The 27,926-nt window shown below is 40.3% G+C and overlaps 1 protein-coding gene across 2 annotated transcripts; it reads left to right on the top strand.

The window, feature by feature from the left end:
* Positions 1 to 23,543, top strand: LOC137969602 (sodium-coupled monocarboxylate transporter 1-like). Of its 2 annotated transcripts, none has more exons than XM_068815913.1 (15): positions 1 to 91; positions 5,363 to 5,428; positions 7,184 to 7,235; positions 8,896 to 8,963; positions 9,562 to 9,716; positions 10,959 to 11,099; positions 11,963 to 12,092; positions 13,049 to 13,137; positions 14,224 to 14,336; positions 16,045 to 16,115; positions 16,475 to 16,561; positions 17,807 to 18,072; positions 18,894 to 18,997; positions 20,465 to 20,607; positions 23,307 to 23,543. In XM_068815913.1, the coding sequence occupies exons 1-15, from the start codon at positions 41 to 43 to the stop codon at positions 23,427 to 23,429; spliced, it is 1,659 nt and encodes a 552-aa protein (XP_068672014.1). In that variant the 5' UTR covers positions 1 to 40; the 3' UTR covers positions 23,430 to 23,543. The 2 variants fall into 2 exon arrangements, with proteins under 2 accessions (XP_068672014.1, XP_068672013.1); XM_068815912.1 differs by lacking the exon at positions 1 to 91 and adding an exon at positions 1,669 to 2,079.
* The last annotated feature ends 4,383 nt before the right edge of the window (positions 23,544 to 27,926 follow it).

Raw genomic sequence — 27,926 nt, 5'->3', positions numbered from 1 at the left:
AAGTACGCTCCCGATTTGTTTCCATGCCGATAACTGACGAATGTCGATAGCCCGGCGCGGCCACAAGAGTTTAAAGTTATCTAGTAAACAGGTTAGGTTACTGCCCTAAAAATATAAATATCTCAATAGGAATAAAACGCAAACAGCGGTTACAAACATTTGCTTGAAATGCATAACTTTTATAAACTTAACGTTGCGTATGTTACAACATACATCATCAGACTGAAGTGATTATTATTCAGTTACAGATAAATTTAAAATCAAAAATACAACTGTACGGACTGGGAACTAACGAAATTGATTGACATAAAACGACAAGAATATCCTAATAATAGAGATAAAGTTTCTCACTGCCAACGTTTTCATTAAGGCTGGCTTAAGATCACGGATCAACAGAGACTCTTTAATTTTGCAATGCATGTTTGATCGACCAGTTGCTAATATTTCAAAATGATCCCACTTAATTCTATGGTTGGTTAAGAAAACATGATCAGCAATTGCAGATTCGTGACAATTTGTAGTTAGAGCTTTAAAATGTTCTGTTTTTCTGTCACGTAATCGGCGTTTCGTTTTCCGTATGTAGAAATCATTGCAATCCCAGCAGTTTGCTCTGTACACTACTTTTGACCTGAAGGAAGGAGCTAGTTTATCTTTGTAAGGGAAAAAAGATTTGATTCTTCGGGTGTTCTGAAAAACTATTGTGACGTTAAAAATACGATAGAATTTGTTAATACAAGACCTCAGCCGTTTTGTGAGGTGTTTGCTGTGATGACCTAAGAAAGGTAGAACGATAAGAACTTCTTTTTTCTTAACTGTTTGTACAGGATCTTTTGGCTTATTTTGATGTTTCTTTCTGACATCATTCATATGATATTTAACAATAGGGTAGCCATTAAGTAACAAAATCCTATTGAGGTCATCGGTTCTAATGCAACGATAAGCCAAAGTGCGCACTAGGTTTATTTTGTATTTACGAGGAGTAAAAGAGTCCCACTTGGTTTAAAGACCGGTGAATGTCTTCTTTCGATAGATTGATGTTGAGAAGGAGCTGCCACGATTGCAATCGGATAGGATATTCTTGTCGTTTGTCAATCAATTTCGTTAGTTCCCAGTCCGTACAGTTGTATTTTTGATTTTAAATTTATCTGTAACTGAATAATAATCACTTCAGTCTGATGATGTATGTTGTAACATACGAAACATTAAGTTATGCATTTCAAGCAAATGTTTGTAACCGCTGTTTGCGTTTTATTCCTATTGAAACTAAAATGGCCCAAGTCAAAGAATTTTTATAAATATCTCAAGAGGGTGACACATCTCCCTTCTCAAATACGACGCCTGCTATATTAAATGTCTCTGATTATAATAAAACAACTCAGGGTGTTGAACAATGTTTATTCTACTTATTTGGACGCTTAATTTCTCTCCTCTCCAAATTTTCTCCATCGCTCTCTGAGAGAACGTGTGGATGGCTAGACCACCAAGACTTCGCGCAAAAGGAGTCTTTAGAGCTGAATTGAGAGAATTGGTTTGGGGTGGCATCATAGCAGGGAGCGTATTTCTTTTTGTGTTCTTTAGCCGGCCAATCAGACGCTTACATATGTATCCATGACACACGTCAGTCCTCACTGCGTCCAAAACGGTTATAAATCCGAGGTAACCAAGCCCAGGCCACTGGTAAATGCCACAGATTGTTTTCTTTGGCCTTGGACTAGCTTTCCGCAGGCTGCTACAATGGCAAACGATCGCTTCGGCGTGGTTGATTATGTCGTGTTTTTGTTGATGATGTTGATCTCAACCCTGATTGGAATATGGTACGGGTGCGGACCAGGTGGAAGACAAAAGACAACGGCAGAATATCTTTTGGGAGATCGCAAGATGTCCCACTGGCCTGTGGCGATTTCTTTATTGGTGACCTTTCTATCCGCTGTTTCGCTAATTGGAATTCCATCTGAGGTCTATACGTACGGTATACAATATTGCGTGTCGATTCTCTTTGGTCCAATCCTGTCGCTTTTGCCTGTGTCCATCATATTCGTTCCCATGTATCGCCGGGTAAACATCACTTGTGCTAACGAGGTAAGAACAGAACATGCAGCTAATATTAACTTGCACACGCCAGGAGCCATGAGCCAAAGTCTCTTTTCTCTGTCCAATCTTGTTTCGCCGGGAAATTATATTCCAAAATTAAATCGCGCGTAGCTTGGGTATAATACCAAGAATATCTGTCCCATTATCGGCTTATCCGTGCATTTTCGGAATTATCACTCTCGCGATCGATATGTCATCCAGATGTGTAATTATTATTATTTTTTTAATAATAGGCTTTATTCTCTTGTGCAATTTGTTTACCCAATGCAAACAATGCGACAATACTCTGCAGATTTGATCTGTTTGTTTTTATTTTTATCTTTTTGCGGTTGCTTATGAGAGGGCGCAGGGGTTAGGGAACAAACGAACCCAAACAAAGGAAGGAATTGTAATGCATTTATTTGAGAAAACTGCAAAGAAAACGAATCGAACAGAACAAACAGTTTATTGTTCCTGTAGTTTGTTCAAATAAGCCGTGGCATCAGGTTTTCATTACCGTGCAACTCTGAAGTTCAGTTTTATTGAACTTATTTCATTGTCTGATCGAGTTACACATGATTAACCAGTGTACTTTAGTTTCATAACTACCTTGGCATTCATCGGTAACTCGAATGCAATAAAATGAACTAAAAAAAGGCGCCTTCGTTCGGTCTGTGGGTTAATACGACACCAACTTCGACCTATCTGCGAAATGCAAAATTTCCTGTTCGTTTTGACCTTGAGAGACTGACCAATTAAATTTCAAACCTTTGCTTAAATACAAATATGGCTCTGATGACTTTAACCCTGACATCATCACCTCAGTTAGTGATCTGAACATTTTACTTGCCGAGCTGATGCGCCTCATATTCATGACAAGTTTTCCCTCCAGCAAAAAATTATCTAATCGCGATGTTGCTTTCGGCAAAATAACTTCAGGTTCATTTTTATTTTATTTTGTTGCTTTTATAGCATACTAGATCTTTTTAGTTTCTTCTGATTAATACATTTTTTTCTTTATCGGGCGATTGTAAATAATTTTTATTTTAAACAGGTTTTTGTTAAAGATATCGTTATGCAATACCATAGAGTTATCATGGGAGCATACGAGGGTTGAGTTCAGTTTTGGTTCTCTTGGTTCTCTACTCTGCCTAAAGAGGTTTTCAAACTCGGGTACTTCCTCTCCTCTCCTCAAAAACTTCGATAGCAAAACCATGACATGTTTGGTATCATCTGAAAGCTGAAGGAACAACCTATCATATTCTTTTGTGAATGAAGCACAGCTTTCCCACAAGGCACGAGGACCCCTTATTTCTACCAAATGTCTCTCGAAAATTCCGAATTCCGCCCCCATTTTTGAAAAACATTGCAATGCAGCCTTGTGACGCGCGCTGGCCCGGCGTGATTGGATATCTGTAAAGTACCTCAGCGCTAAATACACTTGAAACTTATTATTTTAGGTGGGTTCATACTTGCTGAGCCGGTAATTTAATTATGACCAGAGCTCAAGTACACTTGAGATCGTCCGTGATGAGCGTTCATATTCGAGTTCAAAGTAGGCTTTCAAGGTAATCGGGTTGTCAATCAAGTTATTTCGTAGAGTTTTATTGATAGGAGATGTGTAAGTTTCGGCTTCTTTGAAAGAATTGCGCTACCATAATCAGAAAGTAGGCTGCTTGAGGTGAATTTAAAGTCGAGCTCAAGCGTACCTAAGGTTTACTTACTATGCTGGTATGAACCCACCTATTATTATCTTATCTTATCTTATCTTGTACGTGAGGTAGACGGACTAACAAATCGTTCATCAAATCTTGATTTATACCATGATGAACCACAAAAGTCGTTGCGGTGCTTGTGAATTTTAAGATTTCCTGTCCTCCTGCATGTTCTGTTGATTGATTCCACGACCCTCAAGAGCAACTTCTCATGATGGCAACTATTCGTCAAACGAAGAGTCGGAAGCTCAAAGCGTGGATTGCTTTTCGCCGACATTTTTTCTGACCATCTGCCAGTGTCTCCATTAGGTCGAAATGTCCATATCCCAAGTTCAAACGGGCTCTTCATGTACGACCTGAGGTCAAGTTCTTGTAACATTTGAAAGCCATGCCAAAAGTATCAGTACGGTGCATACTTTCCTTTATAATATAAAAATCGGTCAAGGCGACCCACGATCGTTTGAAGATAATGATTGTTCAGGCTCTTCAGATCATCATGAACCTGGCTGCAATTTGTTCATTTCAGTCAACGATCATTGTTGTCTCCTCAAACGTTTCGCTGAGGTTGGTAATATATGTCAATGATTTAGTCAATGCGATACACTAATCTCATTAATGATCATAAGTGAGATTCCACTTAGTTCACCTGGCGATCTCTCTCAACCTCGAGCTAAAAGAAACTGTCTTTCCCGGAGTTGTGCTTGATAAAGAACTTTCTCGAAGACCCCACATCTTTTGATTGGCTTGCAAAATTTCGGAATCGAACCTAGGCCCTCTTCAGATTTTTCACTTCTTTTCCGAAATACCTAGCTAGGTAATCTGTTCAGAAAAATGTCCAAAATCTTAGTGTGCGTCGAAAGTCTAAGTTCGAATATTGGAAAATTCTAGCCCATCGTACTTCCGAACAACGGTTATCTACCGAAATTACTCGTTGGGTGCCCTTTTGCAGTTGGGGAAAAATGATCATGACAGAAGCGGGGAAGGAAGGGGTGGGGGGGGGGGGGGGACCTCTAAACTTCCTGAACGAAGTGGAAAGGTCATTGGAGGACAAGCGGCGATTTGGAACATCCGATATGCTGATGATACAAACCTAATTGGAGGAAATAACAAACATAGCAGACCACCTAAGGCAAACAAACTTAGATATGGGTCTTTACAAGACCTCCACCATGACTGTACCACGGCCGTAGCCAGTATGAGGCAAACCGAGGCACTTGACTTAGTGTTGTCTGTAAAATGTACTCACTATGAACACCTAAAATACCGACGTATATACGGAGAGAATTTAACCATGGACATTGCCTCCGACATAATTATTTTCTGGCAACGGCCCTGTGTACATGGAAATGAAAACATGAAAAATCCTATGCGGATTGGATTGCTTCTAGAAATGTAAATGATGCAAGACGAGTGTTGGCTGTAAAAACGAGCAGTATTTAGTCAACTCAAGAGAATTAATGTTGCCGAAAAAAACTTCGGCGACAAAATATTGCCATTGTGTAAACCTCTGGCTGTTCTCTTACAGAATGTACCTTTAAATGGTTTTATTTTTCTGTGGCGTTTTCTTTTCTCCTTAGTATCTTGAAAGACGCTTTTCAGTTGGAGTTCGAATGGTGGGATGTGCCTTATTTATGTTACACAATGTAAGTATTGTTCTGAGTCCAGAGAGACACGCTTTTCGTGGAATGTTTTTGAGAAGCCCTTAAAAAAACTCGCAGCACGTGTTTTATCGGGTCAAAAAACACTCGGCGGAAACCCCGATAAAACACTGCTGCAAGTTTCATAAACATTACTTACTATACTATTACTACTACTACTACTACTACTACTACTACTACTACTACTACTACTACTACTACTACTACTACTAATAATAATAATAATAATAATAATAACTAACAAGACTAATAATTTTATTAACAAATTCTTAAACATTCTTAAATTTACAATTATATATTATCTACTAAAATGCTAAAAATGATTTTCACAATCTTAATCCGTATGAATAATAAAAAATACTAAAAACTTCACTTCAACTGCATCAAATGAAGAATTGGCAAAATATGCTTTTAAAAAAATGCTTGTATCCACAAAACGACATCAATAAAGAGTCCCTAAATGCGACATTATGGCTCCTTCTTGGATTTCAATGTCAATATCAATGTTCTTAAAATCAGAAACGGCTTTTCTTCTAGCTCTTAATCCTCTAAGGCAGATTAGTGTGCGGATCTTAATAAAGCGAAGGTTGTCCTTGATGGAAATTGTTTTAGCCCAGAAATCTTCTCCTTTCTCTATTGAGATTAGCTGCGCCAGTCTGCTATGGTATTGCAAGCACTCCTTTCCCATACCGCCTGTTGACTTGAAAATAAAGGGTGTGAAAGTTCCATATTCAATGCCCAAAACCCTCCTCGAGTATAGGCGCTTCTTTTCGTTCTCGTGATTGCGGTATATTTGTCGGAGTTCCAGGTTCCCATACGAATCAGCATTAGGGTGACAGAGCCTCTCATCAAAAAATGCTGATCGTTGGTTCTCCCAGAACCCGCGCGCGTGGATATCTAATCTCCCATCTCGAGCTCGATTAGAACCCCTTCCCAGCTGTTCTCCCGAGATATCTTGAAGGACAGGCTCGATCGCAACATCACCACATACCATACTGAGGAGTTCGGCTTCTAAATCTCTCAGCTCATTGTGACGTTGGGTAACGAACCCATCTCGCTTGCATATCATGGCGTGGTCTACTGTAAAAATGTCGCCGCATACGCAGGGGATATCATCAACCGGCCCATCATAACGTAATTTGATTGCGTCACGGAACTCCCTGTTTTTTTATCTTAAAACCCATTTCACGAAGGGGGAGCACCGTCACTCAAACTGATGACCCTTTTTCCGCGGCAAGGTCAAGTGTTCGCTGGACTTTCTGTGGAGCTACCTCTCGTATATGTTCTGGCCTTTCTTGAAGCGCCTTTGCTCTCTCACTCCTCACTGTCTGTTGTAGTGGCTTGACAAGAAAATAATCCGGCATCTGATGGCACTGAGCCACGATCTGTTGGATCAGCGGGGTGGTAACTTTAACAGAGAAGGATTGCTCGAAATTTGCTTCATGACATGGGTTTACTGGCAGACTAGCCTCCCTAGACGGACTGGCAGTACTAGAATGAATAATAATAATAATAATAATAATAATAATAATAATAATAATAATAATAATAATAATAACAATAATAATAATAATAATAATATTCCCATTCAAGCCCATGTATTTTTTTATTTTCAGGCTTCCATGATTTTTCTAACTTTCACTTCATGTTCATTCCACAATTCTAGATTCTAAAATTCGGAAAAATCGCAGTTTGGGGAATAATGTCATCTGTGTTTAATTAATGTTTTTGCGTTGTTAGACTTTGTACCTTTCTGTCGCCATATTTGCGCCGTCTCTTGCCTTAGAAGCTGGTAAGTCTCTGGTAGTTGCTTCTCTGTTTCTTACAGTCAACTAATAATTTGTTTTTGGCTAATCCGCAATAATAAAAAAGAAAACCTCGGAATATGAGATTTTAAATTAATATATGCCACAAAAGTGTTGTTGCTGCTGTTGTTGTTGTGCGGTAGAGTGATATTTCTTGTTTACAAACATTAACGTCACTTTTCTTTTGATATCCAAATTTTGCCAACCACGGAACAAAAGAAGTCACTTTTTCAAGAGTTAATTAGGTTCTAGTTGGCACATTAACAACAATGGCTGACGTCACGAGAAACATCGCTGTATACTGAAACAATTATTCAGCTCAGTGTCGGTGAAAGTATCCAGCACTATTCACCTCCACTCTGTTGAATAATTGTTAATAATGATTAGGTCTCAGATCACCTTCCGGAGTATCTCGTGTTGTTTTGGTAAGTTAGGCTTCTGTAGGAAAACGTTATATTTTGCTAATCCGAAACCAGAAAAGGAAAACATAAATTGTGAAAGAATTTCCCTAGTTTTCACCAGCTATATAAAGGCCCAAGTGAAAGAATTTTTTGTCTGAAAGATTATTAGTTGACATTTTTGTTTTCTTTTCACAATGGGGCTTCCTGTTCACATGTGAAAAATTGCCCGGGGCGCTATTTCCACACCGGGAATCTGACTACTTGATTCCGTATCGTGTTTACATGGAAGACACACTTAACGCATGCGCAACCCGTCACAGTTCCAGTCTACCGAGAGGTCAAGTTCATACTGAAATTCACTACTTGCACGATCCCATAATACACCCCTATTACCCCCCAAAAATTTTGCATAACCATTGTTTGTAATTTCTCCTGGGACATGAAAATGTCCCAAGAGAAGTCGAAAACAATACCTATGCAGAATTTTGGGGGTTAAAAGAGGTGCATTATGGGATTTGTGCAAGAAGTGAATGAGTGGTATTTCTTCGTTTTCATGATACTTCCGGGATTTCGTACAGAGATGAAATTAAGTCAAGTGAGAAGCTATGATCCTCGCAGTTATGAAAGCAATTTTTGCAATTGCGTAGAGAAGCCTGAAAAATTCAGGACTTCAACGGGGTTTGAACCCGTGACCTCGCGATTCCGGTGCAACGCTCTAACCAACTGAGCTATGAAGCCACTGACGTTGGGAGCTGGTCATTTGTGGGTTTTAATGGTCCCGTGAGGAATGAATCAATGATGAAATGGTATATGAAATGGATCATATATATGACTCCGGATATGAAATCAAGTGAAGCTATGATCCTCGCATTTATAAACGCAATTTTTGCAATTGAGTAAAGAAGCCTGAAAAATTCAGGACTTCAACGAGGTTTAAACCCGTTACCTCGCGATACGTATACCGGTGAGACGCTCTAACCAACTGAGCTATGAAGCCACTGACGTTGGGAGCTGGTCATTTCATTCTCTCTCCAGTGCAACAAGCGGGGTGAATTCGCGCTGATATGACTCGATTCCGGTATGACATTTTCTGTAGTATCATGTAAACGAATAAAGAGCCACGAGAGGGAACCGGAGTGAACTTGTGCCAGTATGAAAGTCACCCCTGTATCATGTTAACACCACCCTGTGTTGTTATTTCAAGTTTCTAAATATAACAATTAACGTTCGATTGGTTGCTGTTTAGTCGCTGGGATTCCACTTCCCGTCTCAATCCTGACCACTGGAATCGTTTGTACATTTTACACCAGCCTGGTGAGTCTCAATTCTCAAGCATGAAAAGTTTACGTTGCCGAAGTATTGGAAATATTAAAATTCACTTGCATGAGCTCTTTGGCCCTTTGGCACTTCGGCCCGGGTGAAGAAAGTAATGATAACAAAGAAGTTTTAACAGTCATGCAGATTTCTCCTTTTTCTCTGGTAGCGGGCACATTTACAAGTAAACGACAAAGACATTTGTGTAAACAGTCCTGTATATGCTTATTTTGTTACAGAATAATTGTGACGTGTCTTGGTTGCCCTAAAATTCTTTGTGTGAAAACAACAAGGGCAACCATTACCCGTCACAATTATTCAAGATGGCAGCGCTCGGGAAATTTGAAAGTGAAAATAACTGATTCTAAAGTTCCCTTTTTTTCGACTTTATTACACTTTAGTGGATAAAATTGTCGAGCAGATTTGATTGCAAACATTTTTTTGTTATGGTTAAAATTATTCATTCGTCGGAGTGGAGGCTTTCTTTAACCTTTGTTTCCTTCGTCGGACAAGCTTTTTTAGTCTATCGACTGACAAAAAAAAAACAGCATAAAAATCAAGTAAAACTATTGTACTTTTTCTCTCTTACACTTACCAGGGTGGCCTAAAAGCCGTTGTATGGACAGATGTGTTTCAGTCGGTGGTCATGATGGGTGGTCTGATTGCCATTCTTGTCATTGGCAGTGTTGAGGTTGGGGGACTGGATAAAGTGTGGCAAATCAACAAGGCCTACAACAGGACCACGCTCTTCGAGTAAATAAAATGAAATCATGAATCGTTCAGAGGAGTTTTTCCAGTTACCTACCGACGAAATGGGCCTTACTGCGATTTTTATAATTTTCAAGAATCTGATCACTTTCAAACGCTGAGCGCCAAACTGCGTTTTGGCTTCCATCAATCAAATTTCCGAACATAGCGGGGAAGATCCACTCAGCCTTCGGAATCTGAATCGGAGTTTTTGTTTAGTTCACAGCTCGAATACCATTATGATATGTTTTTAGAGGTTCTTCAGTAAAGAGATTCGTACAGATTCCATCGCTTTCCATCGGCATCAAGTTCGAATGAGCAAATGTCCCGTAGGGACCTAAGATGCTCATTGGTGGGTTACGTCATTCACCAATTGTTTTCGTGATCTGTGGTTGGCGCCGGGAGTTTGATTGATGGAAGCATTGGGACGTATTACGGTTTCCATATCATTTTAATTTCGCACAAAGAGTTTTGAAACCATGATAGAGCATTATTATTTAACATGGCAGCGCCTGGGAAATTTGAAAACCAAAACAAGCGATTCAGAAATTCTTTATTTTGGCTACAAACTGTTCTGTGTTATGTTCTGTGGTTTAAAGTTGTCTTTGTGTTTTAGCAATTGCTTAGCGGAAAGTCCTTCTATATTTCGTTAATTTGATCCGTTTATTCTTATTCCAGGTACAGTGTAAGTCAAAACTTTTAAGTGTTCAATGATATAAAAAACAAGGTCACGGCGGACCATTGTCAACCTTCGACTTTAGGTCGCTATTTTTTTGGTGAGCATCATGGAACTGTATGGTGGACGGTCATTTTTGAATCCGTTGCAGCTGTGCGTAACGCACTCTCGATCCCAGAGCTACTCTTTTTTGCGCATTTCTGTGTGAGAGGGAGAAGAGCTCGAGCCTCGGATCATGCGCAGACATTAGATCCTTGGCTGCAGGGACGAGATTGAAAGTCACCTCACAAACATGGGGTGAACTAATGGGCAATATATTCACATGACTTCACAGTGTTTATGATTGTTAACTTTATAAGGCAACAAAGACATTAAGGTTAGGATCCTGCAAATCAGATCTGTCGAAAACAAAAAAGGATTTATTATCTCTGAAACCTTAAAATTTGTCGCTCAAATAATCTATTTAAAGTGGAGGGCTTTGCAGAAACACCTATATTTCGAATGCCTTCAGGTGTTTCACGATTTCCCGAGGGTGTGTTTTCCTTTCTTTGATTGTAATGTTTCTATTTCAGTTTTAATCCAGACCCTAAAGTGCGAAACACCTTTTGGACTTTGACTATTGGTGGAGCTCTTACCATCATGCCAACGTGGAGTGTTAGCCAGACTTATGTCCAGCGATTTCTAGCCATGAAATCGTTAAAGGATGCAAAACGGTAATTAGTAATTAACGAGTACACAAGCTATCCCAACGCCTCTACTCTCCTTACTAAAGTAGTTGTAAATTAGCTTTTATTCTCTTTCCCAGAGTTCGCGAGAATGATATTACGAAGAATAGCTTTACAAAAAGTCGTAAGACGTTTCGTGGATCTTTGAATACTACGTTAAGTTTGTCTTTCGTGGCCTCATCGAAAAGGAACAGTTTGAAAACACCGTTAAATAAACGGTTTAAACTCTTGGCTGCGGAATGGGTAACCAGGGAAAGCAAAGGCAATATGGCGAAAACAATTGATAGCGTCTATTTTGTCGGTAGAACTTGAACATGATATGCACCGTCCGTTGCATTGTCAGGGACTTTAAAATCTACGACCGCGTCGTCAACGAGAACGCCATGAAACAACAATTTATTATTCCACTATTAGCCATTTTACCATATTTGGTCGAGAAAGCGCGCAAGATATGAGACGGTAATACACTGTAATGTCCCGGTTTAGAAAATGTGACTATTTAAACCTTTTTAATATGACAAGATTGTGGTTACCGTGGTTCCCTACTGGTCGCAACGACGCTTAATTTTGGGGGAGAAACTGAATGGAAATTTATCCTCAAGAGCTGTTATTCTTCATAATCCTCACATTTGGCTGTTTCGAATTGTTGTTTTGAAGACAAAGGCAAATAAATGGACAAAGTTAAAGTGGAAAACGCAACTTTTTCTTTGCTTGAAGTTACCTATTGCTTCTCAACTTGCTGTTAGATGCAAGTATAGCATGAACCCCTTATTTGCATCAGTTAGTAATAACACAAATCAACTCAATTTCCTGGATCCATTAATGACGTAGATCATTGCAATTTTAATTAGTGCCGTATGGATAAACGTTCCGGCCCTGATGATTTATGGATTAGTGTGCAGTTTGGCCGGACTTGTCATTTTCGCAGTTTACTCTGGTTGCGATCCAAGAGCGGACAAGAAAATCGCAAGCAACGATCAGGTAACAACCTTTCTGATCAAGTGTGGGCAAGGTTACGTTGATTTTCATCTCAATACTGATGAACAGTAAATCAGGGTCCAGTTACTCGATCAAAGATCTGTTAACTAACCCTGGGTTAGTGTGAACTTTGATTTTAGTTTATTTACCAGGCAATAAAGATTTCCCGAAATATTTCTACCCTTCAGTTGTGACTTCACTTTTCCTTACCTTGAGCATAAAATAACTTTTTAAGAGTAATTTCAGAGGGCGAATTATAAAATCGAGCTGAATTTGTCCAACATTGGGAGTGCCTGGCAATTGTCAAAGTGGCTTAAATATCCGTATTCGTCAGCGTCGTACCATGGAAACGAACGAACACGGTGACTCCTCCTCCCTCCCCCCTCTAATACATCTTTGTCATCTCCTTGACATGTTACAACAGTGTTCGAAGTTTCATCGGAAACTACGTCAAGTTCTATTTCTAGCTAAGGAATCACCCCAAGTTGGTCGGCTCTCCACTCTGCTCCGAGAGGTTTTCTCAGAGTACTCCGGTCTCCCCCTACTATCCAAAACCAGCATTTGATTTGATTTTATTTGCTTCACCTTGATTTATAGTCTTCGTCAAGTATATAGGGACCTTGTGCACGGCTAGATAACCTAACACTCACATCAAATTTTTATCACTCTCGAGTGGCGTAAAGCAATGAGTGCAAAAGCTCTCAAATGGTCGATAAAAATAGCACAGGAAACCGTACTTGAAAACTCTTTAAATTCAAGTCACTTATGTCAATCAATTATCTGTATTTGGTCTTTTTATTTAGTAAATGCTTTTCTCCCGATGATAAGCAAAATGAATGTTTGGGTTATATTATTGACCTGTTTTGCTAGCATATAAATGTGTTTAATTAATTAACTCTTATTTTACACTCCGTTCACTGCATGGCTCTTCTTTCTTGTCTCGTTTCTTCTACCTACAGGCTTTGCCTTACTTTGTTATCAACAAACTTTACCACCTGCATGGTGTGCCGGGATTGTTTACTGGTTCTTTGTATGCAGGGGCTTTAAGGTGATGGCTATAGCCAGCTATTCATAGCATTGCTAGCTTAACATTAAGATTCTGCAAATGATATAGTTACCGTGTAATGATATAGCAAGCTCTGTGAGCTTCGTATGTCAGTGGTATAAACCAAGGCACTTTGAAGTGATAAGACTTAGTTTACTAGCGGAAAGTAAGTTTTTATTTAGCTTTGCCGGAAGGATGATGCAAGAAGGAATATTGTCAACGAGATTAGCTGCTGAACGGTTCCCAGTCTTGTGCCAGAAAAGAGTAGCGCAGTATTGCAGTACGCCATTTTTGTACAATGACCAAATGATCAGAAATTTTATCCTATTGTCATCGTACTTAGATTAGGCCATCCCCCTTTTTTTTTGTTTACCGTCGAATGCGTTTCCTGATATTGGGTCGGTCGGTCGGTCGGATTGAAAAAAAAAAACCTAAAAAAAAAAGCATAAGCACTCTCGGAATCGGAGGCCTGGTACCCCGGCATCATAGCTGTGGAGCCAGGAAAACAACAAGACGTGAACCCAAAATCAATATGGCGGAAAAGTTGGCGGATGTTGTGGCAAAATTAAAACAGCGCGGGAAAAAGGATCAACCACCGCTCTGTGCTACATAAAAATGGCTAACGTAGTTAGGGATGGCCTTATTAAAAAAAAAAAAAACTTTTTTAAGTGCATTTTTCCTTCAGCACTTTATTTCCTTTAAGTTAATGTACTGCGATATTTTCCATCGCTATTAAATCTGCTTTTGGTTTTATTGTTAGTGACGTTTTGTTTCTAATTGCGTTAAGAAACTTATTTCAATGAAAATGTTTGTTTTACGTGTAATATTACGTGTAATAAACATCTCTTGTCATATGAAGTGCTTTGTATGGGGCTGTAATCACTCGTTTGTGAAGCCCTGACCACGCTTGTTCCGTTTTCAAACAAACAACTCGTGAATACAGCCCTGTACGCCTCTTTCTATGACGTAAACTATATATTTCCTTCCATAAATATGTTTCACCCTGACTCTTTTTGACAAAGAGGCTGCAGGTACTTTGGAAACGTTCTATTAATGATCACGTTTATCATTGATTCTTTTACTTTTTAGCACTGCATCATCAGCACTAAATGCCATGTCTCTGGTAGTTTTGGAAGACATTATCAAGAAAACAAAGAGGAATCTGACCGATTCCGAGGCTGCCAGACTCTGCAAGATGATTGGTTAGAGCTTCTTCTTGGCCCCCCGCGGGCAAACGGCTTCAACATTTGCTTCAGCGTCCGTTCGATTTTGTTGAACAGCGATGTTGAAACCGTCCTACCCCCCCCCCCCTCCCCCACCCACCCTCCATCGAGTTGAAAAATGTTGAACTGTTGTTGAATGAGTTTAAAAGTGTTAAAACTTCGCTTCAACAACCATTTAACATTTCTTTTGTTATCGCGAAAGTTGAATGAAGTTAAAGCTGTTTGCCCCCCTTTTTCAACACAATAGAGAGCTTTAGATTCTAGGACGAGGACGAGAACAAGTACGATATTTGACTTCCCTTTTTTAGCGAAAATACTGAGAAGATTTATGACCCGGTCGATTAATCTTACTCTTTTTTAGCAGTATAGGTTGCTCAGTTATTCTTATTGCTGGTAACTGAGCCTTTTTGGTGATCGAAAAATGCCAACTTGAACTGCTACCATGTCGTTGACTCGTTTTGACTCGACGACATTTGTGTAAAACCTCGTACTAAAATGATGACGGTATCGCTTTTTTTCCCGCCAAAATGACGCTGGTTTGCGCGCGCTCACTGTTGTTCTATGAGGAAATCTTGTACTCGTAGTTGTTCTCGTTCTAGAATCTAAAGCTCTCTAAAAATTGTTGGGTATGCGCGTACGCACTAATCATGCAGTCTCTCCACGTGCCACTTGCAATGGAAATGCTAACTTTCAGTGGTATTGAATGCAAATTGAGGACGTGCGGGAAGCCGGCGCAGCTAACTGCCGTCATGAAATTAAAATTTACACATCCCAGCCACACTACCAGCTCATCCTTAATATCATATTTAACTGCAATTATTCAATGAGCATTCTTTGGATTTGGCTATAACTAGTCTCATATCCAACAAGCGCGAATGAAAATGCTGAACGATTGGACAGTTGGAAATTGAAGCCAAATTTTATTGAATTATTCTGTTTCAGGAGCCCATAGCTAGGAGCGAACCACCCATACAAAACCTGTCATGGCATTTTTTACAGACCGATCTATTTTTAGACTATCTTTTCCGCAAAAAAAGAAACGCATTTCCGGTTCGTTGACTCCATGACGTCAAGTTAGTTTCTTGGGATTGGTCATCGGGCTCCTGCGGGAGTCTCATTCGCGGGAAATTAAATCTAACAATAAATAGGTCTGTGAAAAAGCCGTGACAGGAATATAGGGTTGTTATTCACTCCTGGTCATAAGCTCCTGTTTGTTTTGATTTTACAGAAGTTGAAATCAGTTCCCATATTAGGTCATACGGTATATGAGCTGATAACCGAGAATTATTGAGCGAATGAGAACGATAGAAACCCGATATCCGAGGTCGAAAATTTAAAGCTGCTTGCTAAAAACACGCTTTCATTTTTTCCCTGTCACTCGAGCAAGCCAAATCTCCACATGATGATTTATTAATAAAAGCTGGTCTAAAAATAGCTTGATATGTTAAAATGCCGTTACATAGACTAATAGTACCGAAGTTGTAGGCTCCCTACTGGTCATGGGCAACCTTGTTCCCAGGGTATCTCTTGTAGCCAAGAAAGACCCTGGGAACCAGGTTGGGTCATGGGCTCCTGGGTCCGCATAAATTCCGTTAAAATTGGTGATGGCTTTCCTGTTCGTTGGCAAGTCACACCATAGGATGATGTTTTAATTTAAATATGTTTTGTGCGATCGTTCTTGTTGCAGCTGTTGTGTTTGGAGTCATCGTGATCGGCGGTGCGTTTGTTGTTAGATACTTGGGGACCATGGTCTTACAGGTCAGCGAAGAATTCCACTGCTAGCTGCATACAGCAAACAGTATATCCTGTTGCGCCTAGTGCTAGTATCAGTTGCACACATGTCACATGATGGGTGGTTTCTCTGAGTTGTTACCATAAAGGGAAAATTTCCGCATTAGATAATCCAACATTCAATAGTGATCTTCGCACAATGATTAAACACACAAATTGTTTGTTTGGAGATTGTTACATTTTTAGCGCCTTACCCTCGCCTACGCTTTTTTGTGCCCTAAGCCTAGTGCCCAGTTCGCGAAATTTAGGTTATCACTTGCCTCTCTTTAGACAGCTTCGATCACAGAAGTGATGATCATTGATTGTTTTCTCTTTTTTTTTTTTAGCTTTCGCTCAGCATCGCTGGAATAGTTAGTGGCCCACTGCTTGGAATTTTTTTATTGGGGATGTTCGTCCGCCGTGCAAATGTCAAAGTGAGAATTGTTTAAACATTTGCTCTCTCTCTTCAATTTTAAAGCTAAACGAATTGACCGCACTTGTTTCAAAAGAACACCCCAATAGTTAGATTCAAACCTTTGCTTTGGATTTTCTTAAATACTGTAGACGAAAGGGAGAAACGGTTCTCGCACTAATCTAATTTAGTTAAGCAATTGTCTCTTATAGACAATTCAGGTGGCTGCAACGAGATTCGTGGAACCCTATATAATTACCTCTGCGAAACCCGTACATTGCTCTACCAACTGAACTATGAAGCCAAACATTTGGGAGCAGATCAATTTGTTGGGCTCGAGTATTCCCGTGAAGAGATTCGATGAAATTAGAAATGTATATATTTGAAGTGCAGGCTACCGACGTATACATTTGCTTCTTAAATACTATGACATAAGACAACGGCAAAATCAATCAAACAGGCTCTTTTGATCGGTGTCCACCGAGATATACTCTAGACTTTCCTGCCAATTACCAATGCAGTGGTCTCTTATAAGTATTCCATGTTATCATGGACTACTTTGCTTTAACATGGTGACCACCACTTAATTATAGGCTCACATCGATGCTAAAAAAGGCTCGCTAACCGGGGACTGATGTCACGGTATCCTTCTCATGTACTTGGTTCATCAAAAGTTTTTCGCTCGAGCAGTAATCCAAAATCACCACTGCATTATTGTCCTTCAGTAAATTAACGCTCGGTTCCCATGCCTCATGATCTTGACGAAGACTCTTTTAATGATAAGCTGTGTTGCCACTTTGCGAGGAACATGCAGTTAAACCTAGAACACACGGGCACCTCCATTCAAGTTGTTCGGGCAAATTATCCGATCTGCGCGCACAGCTGAAACGTTGTCTGCCCACCCGAACTTTTAAATGTTGCAAGCACGAGGTAGAGTCCACGAGACATGTGTCAACTCCTCAAGAGGGGAGAGGGGCATGCTAATTTAAGGCGCGTGATTTTTTTTTTTTTTTTGCCTGCGAAATAACGTTTCCAACTGATGATTGCTGATTTTCCCGAGATTTCTCGACGCTTTTTTACCACTGAGATTGTTGTCATCATTTTGGCTGAACTAGCCCTAGCAGTTTAAAATATACACTCAATTTATGTTCCCGAAGGAAACAGTTAGTTTTGTTCTTTTGTCTCTTCTTGAACTTACGTCCGCTAAAACACGTCTGCCTTGCAGGGTATTTAAAGCTGAGTTAACTTTGTTTTCTTTTTCTTACAGGGTGCCTATGCAGGCGTCTTTTGCGGTATTGCAATGGCTTTCTGGGTTTTTGTGGGCTCAGGTTTATATCCCCCTAACAAATATCCAGGCGCTCGCTCCGTCAGGGATTGCCAGTTTTACAAAAACGCACTGTTTTATCAAAGCATCGCCGGGAACGTGTCAGCCATGAATGTATCTTTCGTGACTCAAAAACAAGTCAATGACTCCATGAAAATACTTGAGAAGTATGGTGACGGTTACATTCACAATTCTTACCAGTCCCACAGGTACGTAGGTGCTTTATTGCTGAACTAAGATTACGTACATACAGACATACTTAATTGACCATGGCCACTCCCCATAGGGACTTTTTACAGGGCCAGTCCCACGAACAGAACAGAACAGAACAGAACAGAACAGAACAACAACTTTCAATTAAGAATCCCAACTGGCTGGGTAAGGTGTTTATTATAGAACTAAGATAATACGTTCGTACACACTTAATTGACCACTCCCCATAGCGGCTTTTCAGAGCCAATGAAACATATCGATGATACAATTTTATCTCCAAAACTTTAAGAACACAAACTTGCAGGAGGCAAACAAATTTACAATTGCAGCCGAAACCAGAGACAACGAGTAGAGGATCAAATTAATCTCGGTCTGAAAGGGCCTGAACCCAGAGATCTCCGGATCTCCGCAGTGCAAGTGCCCTGACCACCGGGTCTTGCTTCCTTCTTGAAATTTACTCAGAGTAAAGAATTTTTTTTTTTTGCAAAAACATTTCAGAACAGTCTCATTTCAATTGGGAATCCACTGTCAATTACACTGGCGGAAATCAAAGAAATTTGATATAGCTTTGCAATGGGAAGTCTTAGATTTTCTTGCTCCGTTCGTTCTTAGACGTCAACGCTATATATTCGTGTATGACTTGTTTTGCATTTTCTAGTGAAAGCCGATTAAAAATCCATTTCCAAATCTAAAACAATAAAAAAATGGAGTTATATTCGGTAAAGAAGGATATTACAATCAGTTCTCTTGCGAGTGGAAACGTGCGTTCATCTCAGTCGTTGTTGGTTTGCATTTATGTGTACTTTTCTCTTGACAGCGTTGAAATCGCTGACACGTTATACCACATCTCTTATCTGTGGCTCAGTGGCCTTGGTATAATGACTTCATTTGTCGTGGGATTGGTAATTAGCTACATGTTGGGTGAGTACACGGCGGTTATTTGTCAATTATTTGTAATGATTTGGTCTCGCCTGAGGCAGATCTAAGAAAAATCAGTAGACAGTACGTAGGGACTAAGCTGCTCTTTCACGTTGAAACTTTTAGCTGAAACTTATGTGCAACGGCACTGCAAAAAAGTTTCAGCAGGTGTTGCACCGTGTAACATAAAACATTGAAAATCGTTCGGGAACGTTGAAACTGGTGTCAAAATGTTGTTAACATGGCTTCAGTAGCCGGTTGCTGATTGGCTTAGGCAGCGTAGCGTAACAAGACCGAGCGAGAACAGTTTCACGAAGTTGTGTTACACGATGAAACTCCTGTTTTTGTCACCACTGCGATTGCTGCGACGGTTGCAGAAGTAAAAAGTGGTTCTACTTTTCGTGAAACTTGTCTGGCAACGGAAGCTCAAAAAAGTTTCACGAAACGACCATGGTACACGGTGCAATGCCTCCTGAAACTTGTTTCGCAGCGCTGTTACACGCAAGTTTCAGCTTACACTTTCAGTGGGTAACAGCGGCTTAAGTTCAACTGAGGCGTATACCAGTCTCCAAGCGGCTTGCAATAGTCTTAAGTCTGCTTTATCAGGTTCAAAAATAAATAAATAAATAAATAAAAGAAATAAATAAATAGGATAGTATGTTTGGGGTGCAGGGATGGCATAGTGGTGAGAGCACTCGCCTCCCACCAATGTAGGCCGGGTTCGATTCCCAGACTCGGCGTCATATGTGGGTTGAGTTTGTTGGTTCTCTTCTCTGCACCGAGAGGTTTTTCTCCGGGTACTCCGGTTTTCCGCTCTCCTCAAAAACCAAAATTTGATTTGATTTGCGTTAACTTGTTAATTTCAATTTACAGTGTCCCCGATTAGTGCTCTTCGGCGCTAGAAGATTAGACACTTAAATAAAGTTCCTTTCCTTTCCTTTCCAATCCAGACAGTATAATTCCCACTTTCACGAATCTATTCTTTTCACTGATTCCAGTGATTAATCCACGAGGTCGATACACTGATATTGTAATGTAAAGCTGTCGAATTTGACCTCAATGCTGCCCCAACAGCGGCCGTTTTTACACAGCTAGAAAATTCATTCCTATGTAGTCCAGACGGAATATACCACTCTCATTCGGTTCGTTTTGTGTAAAGACAAAGAGAGACTTTGCATCGAGTTTACGGTAGACGCCAGCTAGGATGAAATTTTCGTTTTTTTTCCAATAACCAAAAAGTGTTGTTTGATTTTATCTCATTTTTCGCGTGGCCTACGAGTACCAAGTAACTCTCAGAAGAGAGAGACAATTTGGAACAAGAGAATTTTCATGCTTTTATGTGAAAGCAGTAACTTGCCGTTTGCCTGGCGTTTTTCATGAACACACTGCTTAGTCTCCTGATCAGGCTACTGTCCTAAATTATTTCAACCATCGACTAAGATAGAGACATATTTTTGTTTGTTGGTGAAGAAACGAAGGCGGATCGCCAAAAAGAAATAGATCCCAAGCTGCTGTTTCCAGCAAAGGAATGGCTCTACGGATTCTTACCTGGCCATTCGTTCACGTGGGATATTGACGACGACTTAACCAAAGTAGATGGTGAAACCAAAAAGGTACTTGATTTGCTATTTTGTGTACTCGTCTTGTTAACTTTACTTCATTACACTGGTTTGTATTTGTCGTTACACTTATAAGGCCTATAAAGCTTTTGACTCTAAGAGGGCGGAATGATCTGACCGTAGAATGTTCAGATCCAGTACTTCAGTTAGAAAGTTAACGTTAGATCATTTGTTTATCCTGGCTTAGCCGCATCGTTTCGCAATGAAGAAAGATCAAAACAAACGAATCGTGTAAGAAATAATTACAGAACAAATCGCCGGGAGTGATTGAATTTTTTGAAGATTTTCTTGAGGTTTTTATGAATTCCAAGGTAACCCGCGATCCAGCCTGAGCATGGTCGACATCTGCCGCAAATTCTGACGTCATTTCTGTTGTGTGTTACGTCAGTAACCCCTTTAGTTAAACGGCTTCATTATGGTCATACGTTGAGGTCACAAGTTAAAAGTGCACCTAAATGAGGAATCTTTCGTTTTCTGTGCCATAGCAGTCACCAAAACCTACCACAAAAAGTGGTTATTTGACCAAAGACATAAAAATACGTCTTGCAGCGAGGTTGCGCTGTTAATTGCAAATTCATAGGGATACCCTGCTTGACAGGGAAGGAAATTAAAGAAAACCTATGTACGGATCTTCTCGATGTCGTCCAGAATTTTGGACAAATAGTTTACCGGTTGAAAAGTCGCTATAACCAGTTTGAATTTTAACGCCTGCCCAATGGCACAGAAGTGGAAGTGACGTTGCAGACTTCACGTCGCGCATGTGGGCGTGGCAAACCATCGGGGAAATCCGCGCGGAGGGGTCCTCTCCTTCCAGTAAAGAGGGAAATAACGTTAAAGGGAACCACAGCAAATCTCAGGGAAATCGAGGGGCCAATTAGGTTTCCTTACTGGCAAACCGACACGGAAAGCGAAACATGTTTATGTTTACTTGTGGCGAAGAGACTTCCTGATTAACTTTATTAATTCCATGATATTTTTATTATTATCTGTAAAATTATTCGTTAATGGCCGTAGTATAGTAAAGGAAATACACATATCATAAATGGCTGCCCCAACGTAGCCGCGTTAAGGACGGTGCCTAGTATTGTTATTACACATATGTTCTGCGCATCGAGATAATCGGGTTTCCTATCGGTGATTCTTACTACAGTCGAACCTGTATATAACGGCCCTGTATTAAGCGGCCACCCTCTATTAAGCGGCCAGTTTTCAAAGTCCCGATTTTCCGCTCATACAAACGCTGTATTTGTTACCTGTTTTAGGCGGCCACCTCTATTAAGCGGACGCTGCGACCCTGTAGCAGTCCTATATTTGTCTTTCTTTGTTATTTTTACCTGTATAAAGTGGCCACCCTTGAACAGAAACTCATTTTATGCGGTATTTTATTTTTTAAAATGCAATTCATCATCACGACTTGCTCTACAAACACAAGTTTCAAATGCCGAAACGCCAGACGTAGGTGTTCGACTTTATTAAGTCGCCGTAATTTTTACTCTATTACTTCAACTTGTACAGTATTGTATATCGTCTTACTTTTAATTAGCAACCTTTCCGTTATAACTGCACATTAAACGTAACAACTATGAACTGACGGAATGAGATCTTTTGTTATGAACTGTAAGTCATAGAAATACAGCACTGTGTACCGTAGAAGAGTAAAGGGCAATTTATTGCACAATACTTTTACACAGTGTTACTTATATTTTACCGTTAAGTTTACAAGTTTGCAACTTTGTTTAAAGTATTGATCGCTTCAAAGAGTGTTGATTTCATGTATGAAGTGCTTTTGTATGATACGCCATTAAATTGGCATTAGACCACGCCCAGTGAGTATTTTTAGTGATTCTGTGTTAAAAGAGGCCACCTGTATTAAGCGGGCAGTTCCTCAAGTCCCGAGGGTGGCCGTTATACGCAGGTTCGACTGTAATTCAGGGATATTTTTTTTACGGTTTAAAACTATTCGGAGAAAATAGATCTCAGTAAGTACTCTTGGTATCCAAAAAGAAAGTTGGGGGTAACCATACATTTTTCAGAGATAATAAAGCTTCAATTTGAGAAAGAATGCCATACATTGCTTTGCATTTAAAGCTTTTTGCAAATATTGTTCACAAATTATCTTTGAAAATGCGTGGTTACCCCCAATTTTCTTTTTCGATTTTAATAACACTTGTTAAGATCTACATTTCCTGCATAATCATAAACCGGGGCAAAAAGTTAAGCCTATGTTACACCAGGCAATTTTTCGTGCAAATTGTCTCGCAATTTTGTTCCGACATAAATTGCACGAGAAATTGCCCACTGTAACATTCCCTGCCACTGACATCAAACGCAACATCAGTTCTTGTTCCCACCAACGATGCGAGAAGCTAGAAGAAATCGGGTCTACTTTGGGAAACGGGTCTCGCAACAAATCTTTCAATTATTGTGTAGTGTAACATTTGTCTTGCAACTTGAGTCGCGACGGTTTGCGGAACCAGTCAATAAAAATGTTCCTTTAATCTCATGTGATCATTAAAAACGAGACTGGTTGCAGCAAGAAACGTTGCCCAGTGTAACACCCATCAAGCAACTTGTTTGGCAAATGTGAGAACTTCAGTGTCGCAAAAAAATTGCGAGACAAGTTGCAAGAAAAATGCTTAGTGTAACAGAGGCTTTACGCAAAGAATATTAATCTTTATAATTTCGTGTTCTAGGAATCCATCGTGGAAGACTTTCAGGAATTCGCCACATCTCATTCAGAGATTGAGGACAGCGTAGTAAACGAAACTACGAAAGATGAGCAAATGACACAAAGTTGTTATGAAACAAAATTTTAGAGTGACAATACTATGTTGATAAAAATAATAGTGAGAGCGAGCAGAAGCAATCTCGTTTAGTTCATGTGAGGGAAGAGAAAATGAAAAGATAATGCAACCCATACCACGTCTTAAAGGTCTTTGTTGGTAGTCACAAATCTGCATACCCCACCGATATCGAATTAAACTCTGATCGGGTGACTCCACTTTTATACCCTTTAGTATTTCCAAATTTCCTTGCCGTTATTAGAACACCCACCCTTTTCCCAGCTTTGCGGCATTCTGAGAGCGCGTTAGCCCACTCTGCCACCGTGACGGACTTCCGTTGGCTGGGATGAGAGCAAACATTTAGTTTAGAATCTTTCCTCCCGAGATGATTGGCACAGTTTTAAACTATTTGATAAAGTGGACAGATGCTTTTTCTTTGAGAACGGCAAGCTTTAAAGATAAGGAGGATTTTCTACGTTATTTCTAGATCTTGCTTCGTTCTTGTGTGTTCCACTGTGAACATTACTTTGCATAGAACGAACACTTCAATAGAATTAATTTGCGTAGAACGAGTTCTCCAGTTCTTTCCTCGTTAAAATCTCATGATTATTCATGAGCAAGTCTAAATAAGAATGTTTTAAGAGAAGACTTAAAACAGTCAACACTCGTACTCTGCTTGATATCAAGCTGCAGGCCATTCCAAATCTTTGGCGCTGCAACCAAGAAGAATCTATCGATCCAAACGGTCCAACATTTGGTTCTTGCGACTTGCATGAGTAACTGGTTGTTAGTCCTTACTGCATAACGACTTGCAGCCTTGACTTGGAGAAGCTCTGTCCTGAAGTAGGAGGGGGCCATACCATTGAGAGCCTTGCAGACAAGAGGAGCAGCCAGTTTAACTTTATAAGTATGGGCGTGATGCGATCAAACAGAGGCACTCGACAATTAAATGAAATAAGAATAAAAAAATTCCAATCGCCTCACTGGCACTTCGCAGCGGTCCCCCATCCAAGTACTAACCCCATTCGAAGGTGAGTAGTCATGTAGCCCTCCCACAAAAGTCGAACAATTTCGTCAAGTTCCTGAAGTCTGCTATCTGTGTCTTAAGGGCTTAACTTTAGCTGACACTTGAACTAGCATCAACGATTGTGACTTGATCTTTGTGTCGAATTCGCACATATCTGGTCGAACGTTATAACATAGCATTAGTAATAATACATTCTGATTATTTCATTCTAGAGAGAGCAGTTCGACAACGGGACCCTCTTTCACCTTACATTTTTATCACAGTGGTAGAATTATTGGCTATAGCGATAAGGGCTAATGATAACTTTCGTGGAATTTGTCTTGGAGAGAGAGATAAAGTTGCTACAATACGTAGATGATACAATGATACAACTGGGGTCCTAAGAGACGATGCCTCGCTGAAGACGTTATTGGATGTACTTAAATCCTTTTGAAAAAATTTCAGGCTTAAAAATTAACATCTCTAAATCTGAATGTATGGAGAAGCTCGCGGTCGGAAGGGGGATCTTTTTGGTCTCAATTAATTGGCATGCGCGTCCGATTAAATGTTTAGGGGTCTAAAATCTTGTTTTTTTTAGGACCGTAGGAGGCAGGCACCAAACAGTTTCGCAATAGTTTCTTTTGTATCTTCTCGGATGAGAACGATAAACCGTTGGCTGTCTGTTATAGCAAAAAAGAGCCGGTTGGTTCTACAACCGATCGAGTCCTGATTAATATTGGTACGTAAATTACAGTAGATGACTTGACGATGAAAAACATCGCTTTCCGTGATTTTGCATCTGAAAAACCCACGCCGGTAAAAAATGTTCGAAGCTTTTTCATGTTGGAGATCACAAAAAATAGTAAACCAGGTACCTGTTTGGCGCCACCATCTACTTTTGGTAAAGACGTCATCAAATATTCCACTCGAGCGATTCGTGGCTACGTAAGAATCCATGCCAATCTTTCACCAAAATAGCACCCTGGAGACTATTTATTTTTCACGATCCTCCTTGAGGTTGGATTAAATCAGTGCAATAGCCTGCCAGTGCATGGTCTTTAATATTGTTTTTCTTACGACAAATCGCACGTCGTTTCGTGCGTTTCGCCTAAGCAAGTCCCATTCATGTTAATGCGTTTCTTTCGCTCAACCTTGAGAAGAATGAGGTGGGACTCCTTGTGAAATGGCTTAAAAACACACACACACACAGATTAAGTAATAGTACTTGTTTTGATTGTCGACCTTAAAACAATGTCCTGTTGCACATTGAAGTATTGGTTGAATTTGAAATACCTGTTGCACTTTGATTACAAATTGTCTCACTTTGTGTCTTACCCTGTCGCACTTTGTAAACACATTGTAATCTAAACCTGAATTTCACTCTATCGTAGTGGATTGATAATAAAAAATTGTCATACGATTCCCAAACTTTGCTGAAAAACTCTACGAAAAGCTTCATTATGTACTTGGCTTGGCTTGGTTTGGCTTTTAACTAAAGCAAACAAACCATGCTCAGTAGATTACCAACAAAAAAGAATCTTATTGCCTTTTCTATTTTGTTGTCCAAATAAATTCGGATTGCAAAGTACACCCGCTAACGACTGAACGAATTTCGGAATCAACGGGAAGTCATTTTTCTTGGTGCTGAACGAATGTACCGCGCCCTCATGGTACGTGAACGTTATAAGTCTACCGCGTTTCATATTCCATTGTAATCTTTGGAGTCAGAGATTTCTTTTGGTGGAATCGTTTTAGACACAAGGTAGTGGACCTGGAATTCTTGGTAAGCAACCGCTTGAATACTGGAATCAATCAAATTTTGTCATATGGTACCCTTGCTATGCTGACATCAAAATTAAATCTATAAAATATCGTAAATGGGTTAAACCATTTACGATTATCATGAAAGTTAAGTACGATCGTTCTGGCTAATGCAGTCCTGAGTGTTAACGAGAAACAATATGTGACAAATCGTTCATTTGTAGAACTTGTTTTCTGATATGGGTTTCGCCCCAGTTGAGAAAATCGGGCATGCTACCAGTCACATTCCCAGAAGGCAGAGATCCCCTGAGATAGCACGGCGCTTGCGCAAGTCATTGCACAATTTGCGCTTAACCCGGTACGTCATACAAATTCTTGGAGCTTGGTTTTTCTACGCTAAAATCCTTTTTTGACACGAATTGCTGGAGAGGTTAACGTAGTTAGCCTTGGTTGGAGTCCTAACGTAGATGGGTGCCAATAATTCAGCGTGATTATGTCTGATCTCGAAGACTACACAACTGAAGAGCGCGCCGCTGAAACGTCACTGATGGACAGTGGCGCCCAGAATATGCCCTCGGCAAACGCTTTCGCGAATATGTTCAAAGCAGCCATGGCTCCAGTTCTGAGCCAGCTGACGAACTTGAACGAGAATGTGAGCTCAGTGCTCCTGAACGGGCACGACGACTCCAATGAAGACGGTGAAACCGCCTCTAATGACGGGCCCGCTAAATCTGGGGACATGGATGCGGATTTATCCGCGCTTCTCGCTTCTGTGGGCAAAGATGCCAATAACGAGGCTATGCCGGGCGAAGACCTCTTGAAGGAACTCGCGCAGTAAGCGAGAAGACTTCACCGCCCCTTCGCGAAGGTCTGGCAGCTATTTTAATAATCTTTTGTGAGAAAAGCTGGGGGACGACAAGCTCAAGGCCAAACTGGACAAATATCCTGGTCCAGAGAATGATAAAAACTCAAGATGTAAGATCGCAGAAGTGACAAAACACTCTTATCGGCGCCATTACAGTCATGACAAAAGCCGCCGATTTGGCGCTGGGAAAATGCAGCCAAGATAAAGAACTTGATCACCTAGCTTTTAGAATCTCTGTACGGTGGCCAATTTACGTTATCAACTCCGTTGATAGAACCAAATTTTTGATCACCTTGTTGACAGATGCTGTTGCAATAGCACTTCAATACAACCACGAGGTGAATCACTCCCGACGCCTGACCATGAAGAAAGAGATGCATAAAGACTATGCAGCTCTATGCAACCTGTCCACTGTTGATGGCACCTCAGAGTACCTGTTCGGAAATTTGTCAAAGCTCGCGAAGGATATCCCAGAGGCCAATAAGAAAAGGGTTCCCCAACATTACGGGAATTCCTTTGGCGATAAGTACGCTGGGCACTCAACATATGCTTGAGCCAGAAAGATTCCAGCCTTACCCTAGAGGAAAATCCTAGGATTTTTAAGGCAAAAGTCGCTTCTCAAAGCCACCGAGAAAGAAAAAGGACGGCGAAACCATCCAGCGCCAATGAAGGTGTCTGAGGTTTGTAATGCAAACATGACATCTTTGTCTGTTGACATTGTACATAGCCTGGTTAAATCACTCAAGTAATTACACGTAGCCGACACAAAGCGCGGCAAAATGTGCTCGCGCGAGCCACGATTGGTTTTGGTTTCACTTCTGATTGGTTAAAAACGTGGCTCGAGAACTTTGAACCAATCACTGAGTGAAGTAATGCAAAACCAAAGTAATTCGCTAAT

Source organism: Montipora foliosa, chromosome 9 (genome assembly GCF_036669935.1).
Source record: "Montipora foliosa isolate CH-2021 chromosome 9, ASM3666993v2, whole genome shotgun sequence".
Lineage (NCBI taxonomy): Eukaryota > Metazoa > Cnidaria > Anthozoa > Scleractinia > Acroporidae > Montipora > Montipora foliosa.
The sequence above is the reverse complement of the archived record's forward strand: the minus strand, read 5'-3'. Positions and strand labels throughout refer to the sequence as shown.

What these genes read in the sequence shown, in the direction of transcription:
- LOC137969602 (XM_068815912.1), top strand. Translation starts at nt 1,735, where the DNA reads ATGGCAAACGATCGCTTCGGCGTGGTTGATTATGTCGTGTTTTTGTTG. An exon ending in CCTTATTTATGTTACACAAT is followed by an intron (nt 5,429 to 7,183) that starts GTAAGTATTGTT and finishes TTGCGTTGTTAG; the next exon opens with ACTTTGTACCTTTCTGTCGC. An exon ending in GTACATTTTACACCAGCCTG is followed by an intron (nt 8,964 to 9,561) that starts GTGAGTCTCAAT and finishes TACACTTACCAG; the next exon opens with GGTGGCCTAAAAGCCGTTGT.